Here is a 983-nt window from a genome sequence, read left to right as displayed (position 1 = left end):
GAGTCGGGGCAGCCCAATGGCTGGAACATGCAGTACTTGTTGCGGTCGGGTGTTTTCAACCTCACGGCATATTGACAAGCGAATTGAGCAGACAAATCAGTTTCAAAAATAGAGTTATTTCCGAAAATGAACACGAATTGCGCCGGGCGTGTGGTCATTCTTGTACAATTATAACTGACGCTTCGGAAGGAGCAGTAAGCGCCCGAGTACCTCGTTGAGATCAAATGCCCTGAGGAATTATGCATGCATTGGTTGTCCCAAGTCGACGCAGCTGTCAAATGAAAAGGAAAGGGTCGGTGCACGCAACATAAGGAGCACTTGAGAATGATTCAATGGACCGCTGGTCGTGGGAGCCAAGGGCTGGGTGAACTATGATTCACCTCGGGTTGGGGCGGTGTGGTGCGTTAGAGAAGAAGAACTGCGCAGTCGACGGACGACTCAACGTATAGACTGCGAAACTAACTGGCTGCGTCTCAAAGGACCCCAGTGGACCCATAGTAACCCATGCACTAGTATTTCGTACGCTTTCAACGAGTGCACGTTTCCATCGACATCTTTATTCGGAATTGGTTATGCTATTCTAGTTAGTACGGTACGACGTCAATCACTTGGTTGTCGTTGTTGGCAAAGCAGGTCCAAACCTGCGCGGCGCGACTCGCGTTCGTCGGGTCGACGTCCAAGCAAATGTTGTTGAGAGTCTTCACCTTGCGCGTGGCGGCGTCGATCGACCACTTGAGATTCGCGCTGCTGTCGCACGCACGCAGCTGCAGCACGGGACTGTTGCCCGACATGTACACGCCGAGGCACTGCCCGTTTCCTTGCGCCTGCAGCGTCTGCGTAGCTGCGTTGTACACAAAGAGGCGGTTGATGTCGTCGCTGTTGGCACCGGCAAAGAGGCCGCTGTTTGCTTGGTACAAGTACGCATTTCTCTTGGTCACCAACCGCACGGTGCTAGGGACGTTGGCGCAACTGTCAAAGTACTG

The 983-nt window shown here is 53.0% G+C and overlaps 1 protein-coding gene across 1 annotated transcript; it reads right to left on the bottom strand.

Moving 5' to 3' along the window:
* Positions 1-584: 584 nt before the first annotated feature.
* SDRG_16648 (hypothetical protein) lies at positions 585-980 on the bottom strand (the record flags this gene model as incomplete). The annotated part of the gene is made up of 1 exon (XM_008622864.1): positions 585-980. A coding segment is annotated over one exon (396 nt), but the record flags the coding sequence as incomplete, so codon positions are not given.
* Between the last annotated feature and the right edge of the window lie 3 nt (positions 981-983).

Source organism: Saprolegnia diclina (genome assembly GCF_000281045.1).
Source record: "Saprolegnia diclina VS20 unplaced genomic scaffold supercont1.143, whole genome shotgun sequence".
In the NCBI taxonomy this organism is placed as follows: domain Eukaryota; phylum Oomycota; class Saprolegniomycetes; order Saprolegniales; family Saprolegniaceae; genus Saprolegnia; species Saprolegnia diclina.
Note: the sequence above shows the minus strand (reverse complement) of the source record. Positions and strands in the feature narration are given on the sequence as shown.